Source organism: Pyrus communis, chromosome 2 (assembly GCF_963583255.1).
Source record: "Pyrus communis chromosome 2, drPyrComm1.1, whole genome shotgun sequence".
Taxonomy (NCBI): Eukaryota; Viridiplantae; Streptophyta; class Magnoliopsida; order Rosales; family Rosaceae; genus Pyrus; species Pyrus communis.
Genome location: NC_084804.1, coordinates 28723285 through 28729284, shown reverse-complemented (window position 1 = coordinate 28729284; position 6000 = coordinate 28723285). Strand labels below are relative to the sequence as shown.

Below are 6000 nucleotides of genomic sequence, written 5' to 3'. Positions count from 1 at the left end.
TTATCGAACTCTCTACAATATGTGAACACACTCAAACTCTTTCTGAGATGCAAAATGACTCACTTGATGTCTTGTGTTAACTAATTGAATAAGATCTATAACCTACACTTTAAAACTTTATCCCTTCAAACTTTCTCACAACTCTCTTTTTTAGTAGAGCGATAGCGTTAAAGGGTTAAATTATTAGTTGTTAGGAGAAAAAAAAAATGGTGAAAAATTGAACCTACAGTTGGTGCATATATAGGTATGGTTGCTTTCTGTCATTGGAGTAAAACGCGATCTGCCACTCTTAAAATATTATTAATGTTGTTACTTAACTTTTATATTTTGGGCTTATATAATTTTTTTAATAATGATATATTTGTCACATAGTATTACAGTTTAGTAGTATTTATCTTGACTTGTATATGACACAACGTAGGTTTGAAAGTCGTGAATGACAAGTTGTATACCAATTTATTCACTCCACCTCTTGGTGTAAATATATCGTTATAAAGAATATAATAAATTTACCCTAAGAGGTGGGAGATTTGGGTTACGCCATATAAATGAATTAGGCATATAATTTGGTATCGAACCTAAAATTCAAGAGCCGAACTCAAAAACTCTAACATACAAATAAAAAGAAATATCACCTAGACCGTAACATTTGATACTTTCAAATAAACAATACTTTCAGATAAAATATGTAAGAGGGCACTTTCTATATTATAACTCATCTTATATAAATCTTCTCATCTTCTTGAAGTTGCAACTAGTATTATTTGGGAGGGAGATGAAATTCTCGAAGATGCTGTTATGAGTATATATTATTTTTTTAATTAAGGAAACTTTCAAATAAGCTTATTTACAGGGACTTAGATTGTCTGCCCTCCCCATTTTATACCCCTCCCATCCCTTTTTATTTCTGTGGTTATGGTTAAGCCATGTCAACATTTTATATTCCCATCGCTTTTTGTCTTATTATTTCTATAAAAAAATTAATATAAAATGTTGATGTGACTTAACCGTGACCACAAAATATAGGAGGGGATGGGAAGGGTATGGGATGAGGAGGCCAAACAATCCAGGTCGTATTTACAGATGTAGACCTATACATACATACATACATATATATATATATATATATATATTTGTAGCACGTACCAACTTTACTTACTAGTTGTACGTTACAACTACAATTAATGATTCATGTGAGGACTAGGATTCTCTCCCCTCCTCTTCCCATCCCTTTCCATTCCCTTCTATCCCCTTCTCTCACATTATCTTATTTTGTCTTTCTCTTGCTATAAAAAAATTAATATAAGATGTTGACGTGGTTTAACCGTGACCGTTCAAATAGGAGGGGAGGGAAGGGGAGGGAAAAAAAGTGGGGAGATAATCCTACTCAAGAACCTAATCGTTGATCTGTACCAAACCAATGTACCCCACAATCTCTGACAAGTTACTCAGTTTTAACATATTTTTGGGAAAATAATCCTCTCTGGATTCCTTCCATCAAATTCATCCTATCAATCAATCTGGATCTTTAAAATTTGAGAGCCTTTTAAAAAATTATAATAACTTTAACTGTTAGATCAAATTTTAAGAATCCAGATTAATTGATGAGATGAATTTGATGGAATGGATCGGAGAGGAACCCTTTCCATGTTTCTGGGTACTACTTTTTTTAGCTAATAGATGCTCTTGTATGTGATTTGACTCAAGATTTTGTATTTCACGTAGCTAAGCTACCTGCTGCTTCAAGCCATGCACAGATCTCAATGTTTTCTATACATATGCGTGTGTGTGTGTGTGTGTGTGTGTGTGTGTAGAGAGAGAGAGAGAGAGAGAGAAGGAGGGGGGGGGGGGGAGAGGCTTAATTTATAAGGTAAACAGTCAATTAAGCTGTCCTTAATTCCTTAAAAACAGTAGTAATTGTCTCACAGGGAACATAACAATCTACCTCTGTGAGTAAAATGGATCTCAAACTTTACAAATGTACCCAAACCCATTTTATGTTAATGGGTTTCAAGTTAGGGTCAATAATCAAACATCTCAAAAGGGTTGAAAACAAACCTCCATTCACAACCCCCAAAAGAATAAAAGTATAAAAAAAACCCCAACAAATTAAGGTCAAGATTGATGAAAAATGAAGAAAAAGATGTTAAAAAAAGAGAAGCTATAGCTATCTATAGCTAAGCTTCATCTTGGTCATCTCTTCTCCAAGAAAATCCCATACACAAATCTCTTGACCTTAAAAATATGCAGTGATATCATCTCATGAGCATCGACGTTAGGGATCGAAAAACGACTTCTTCGCAAGGGATGGTGAGGCCCATGTCGTGATCGAAACCGAATTCCTCTTCGGCTTGGCGGAGGAGGCATTGGAACTGAGGATGTGTCAAAAACGAGATGGGAACAATGTACCTTGTTCTGTTCTCGCCAACATAAACTGGGAAATGGCCTTTTGGGACATCGATGGGAAGACCATCTTCGTCGTAGCCATGTTTCTTTCCCAAGCTTGAGCATCTTTTCAGGATTTGCTTGAGAACTGCGGTTTGAGCAAGTTTATTCGGTTTTCTGATGCCCATTTCCTTTTTCTTTGTTTTGTGTTTTTGGTTTGTGGTGTTTGTTTTGGGTAAAGGAAATGGGGAAAAGGAAGGATAAGAGAGTGGCGTTGTAGAGAGCTGCTGGTGGTGAAGTGAGTGAAGGGTAACCGGGGTATTTATGGGGTGGGGGGAGAGAGAGAGAGAGAGAGAGAGAGAGAGAGAGAGTGGTAGGTCATGTGGAGTGTGGAGGAAAGGACATACGACGGGTGTTTTGCGGTGTGTATGTGTGCAAGGACATGGTGGGAGCCAAGCCCATTGGGTTTACTCTTGCATGTTGACCCTCCATATGACAACATGGACCCTCTCTTTCTCTCTATTTCCTGATGGAAAAAATTTATATTCTGGACGAAGATATGCCATTCTCATTATGTTATAATTCAGGCGAAACAATTACAGTTGTATTATAATGTTTGAATATTAAGAACTGATGGCAAATATTAAAGAGGTTATTTTGGAATGAATTCAAGAGGCCCCCAATTAAAAGAGACTTTAAAAAAACATGGATAGCCAACATGATCCAGTTAGTTATTACTGTATTAGTGGGTGAGACATGCCTTAAACTAAGCAAATGAACGCATCCAAATATTAAAATCATCCACACCAAAACTCAATAGATTGAGATGGCACTCCAAAGCCAAAGAAACTCAATTCCTAATGAAAAACTTAAACACTTTGCAGTTCGGAACTTAAAAGATTCTACGAAAAAATTTCAATATAACAAACATGAGAACAATCTTTGACAACGATCAGTGCCAACTCTCAAGAGAAACTGACATGGAATTAACTAGTGTCCATATCCCATGAATTTTGTGCTCATCATCATCAAAATACTCATCAGGAAAGAACTACAAATAATCTCACCAAGAAGACACTTATGGATGAGAAATATTAATTAAGTAATAGATTTGCAACAATTCATATGAAGAGAAAAGAACAAGGCTAACAAAATGGGGAGAGAGGCTGTTATCGGCCCCAATCCAGAGTTTGAGGCCGGTCTATGAATTTTTTAGATCTAGGATTTTAGCAAAGGAAGGAAAGATCGGCTATTGGAGAGTTATAGACAAATTTTCTAAATACTAAATAATAGGAATTTACAAATGGTATGTAAATTTTCCATCAGAGTTTAAAGCTAGGAAGGTAATCCATTTTTTCCTAGCCTTCAAAATAGATCAACAAAGAATCAACCAACAAAGATGTGGGTTTGTTTTTTTCCCTCAGTCCTTTTGCTTTCCTTTCTCTATTTTCTCTTGTGCTCAGTTGGGTGCTTCTCTTTTAAGCCTCAATGCTGAAACCCTAAATCTCCATCTCTCTCCCTCCTCTCTTTTTCTCCACCCACCAAAACCATTTCTCAGCCTCCATCTCTCTCCCTTATCTTGGGCTGCCTTTGTTAGGCATTCCTCACTTTGTAGTGTCTACCTATTTTAATGTATTCTGTTGAGATTTTCTATTCTTTTCTCTTTACCTAAACTCACGGACCGATAATTAGGGTACTATTCAGTACAGTCCAGTGGATGGTTTGGCCTTTTCTGATTGTTCGACAACCTGGTCTGGTGATTCCGTGTACTACCTCTACCTCACAGATAAAACAACTCTCTCTCTCTCTCTCTCTCTCTCTCTCTCTCTCTCTCTCTCTCTCTCACAGCGAACATAGCAAACTAACATTTTTACAGAAACCCATGTGTAATTTACTGCTACTTATGCATCTTTCCATCATAACATTTTTACAGAAACCCATGTGTAATTTACTGCTACTTATGCATCTTTCCATCATACTTTGGTGCCCATGCTTCGTGAGGAAGCTGATAATACCAAAAATCAAACAAACTCATGCCTCAAACATTTCCTTACTTTCATGATTACAATATTTAATCTTTTTTTCACGATTGTTTAATTAACTTAAACTCAACCCAGATACATATACGTACATAAAAGTGTAGGATTGGTAATCTAACACCAACACAAAATGACACTATGATAATCCGCTAATACGATTCAAGTGGATACGTATATGTATTTGTTTATCACAGATATCAAGTAAACTCCATGTACGTATATATAGTTTCGTGTCCTACGTCCTGAACACAGATGTCTCTCTCATAAATCACAATTCAACGCCCTCTTCTAAATTGGTAGAAAGTGTTGACGAAGACAAAGAAGGTTGAAGGCGTTGATCAACATTGGTTGTAACTGAAAAGAAAAGAAGCATTGCTTTTTTGTTAAAAGTTTTTTATGTTTTCAGTTTAAACAAACTTCTAAAGTTGTACCAGCCATCTTATCTTACCTATGGTGAATATTCATTCTATCTTCTCAGATCTAGATCCTTGTCTATCCGTATAGGCGTTTACCTATTTTTTTGTTGCGTTACACTCTTGACACGCTTATGAACTCATAATTGAGTTAGAAAACTGATCATTGCATGTAGTTATACAAGTCACCCAACTGGCTCACGGACTCATCAAATTGCGCGTTATACGAGTAAGATCATTTTCAAAGAAAATGTCAAATTATAAGAGTCAAATCACAATTAATGGTTGATGTGACAATCTGAAGCCTTATGTCAAATTTTGTACTTCTCTAACCGAATTGTCAAATATTAATTTATTATTTAAATAGACTTTAAATGATAGTAATTATTAAAAAAATGTTGAAACAAAATTTTTATTGGTTGAAATGTTAGTGGAATAAGGGATCCACTATTAAAATGAATTAAAAATAAATTTGACATTGATGCCAAATTTGACATCAAATCACTAAGTCTTCAAATCCAGCTAGCAAATAACATTTCGGTTGGAGAGACTTTTGATATCAAATATGTACAATGTCATTCCACCTAGGATTTTGACATCCCTTTTGGAGACGCTTTAACTAGTCCAAATCCTGACGAGTCATTGGCAATGGACCTAATGGTTAACATGACAGTGAAGTGCAGTATCTTAATAACGTAGAGCTTTCTTTCTGTGGTCCTGATGAAACTAGTCCCACCAGAAAAGAAGATTTGCAATGAGACGTAAATCTATTGCAAATGTACACCACTTATGCCTTCCTAGAGTCTGCATCCATTTCAGCAAAGGAACCCCTCCATGTTCGAATTCATACAGTGGTCCACAAGCTATGATTTAGTGGACGATACGGTCATGTCCTGCATTTCTGTCTCTTCTTTTTGTGTCTTTCTCAACCCCAAACAAGTACATAATCCTTACGATCATAATTAATTATCACACTCACAAGCACCACCAAAAATGTAGGTTTACAGGGTGTAATTTTTTACCAACATAGAGCCAGTCCTTAGATTTTTGAGGCCGGGGCAGCTCCAAAAAATATGCACTAACATAACTCTCCAAATAAGTAAAAGTATTTCTGCCAAAGACTATAAGAGAGCGGTTTTAGTTATCTAGAGACGGTGTACTCT

At 36.0% G+C, this 6000-nt stretch overlaps 1 protein-coding gene across 1 annotated transcript; it reads right to left on the bottom strand.

The window, feature by feature from the left end:
* Positions 1-1858: 1858 nt before the first annotated feature.
* LOC137726601 (protein SMALL AUXIN UP-REGULATED RNA 12-like) lies at positions 1859-2693 on the bottom strand. Its single transcript, XM_068465539.1, has one exon. The coding sequence runs from the start codon at positions 2571-2573 to the stop codon at positions 2256-2258; it is 318 nt and encodes a 105-aa protein (XP_068321640.1). The 5' UTR covers positions 2574-2693; the 3' UTR covers positions 1859-2255.
* Between the last annotated feature and the right edge of the window lie 3307 nt (positions 2694-6000).

Coding starts and splice junctions, on each gene's coding strand:
- LOC137726601 (XM_068465539.1), bottom strand. CDS start 2,573: ATGGGCATCAGAAAACCGAATAAACTTGCTCAAACCGCAGTTCTCAAG.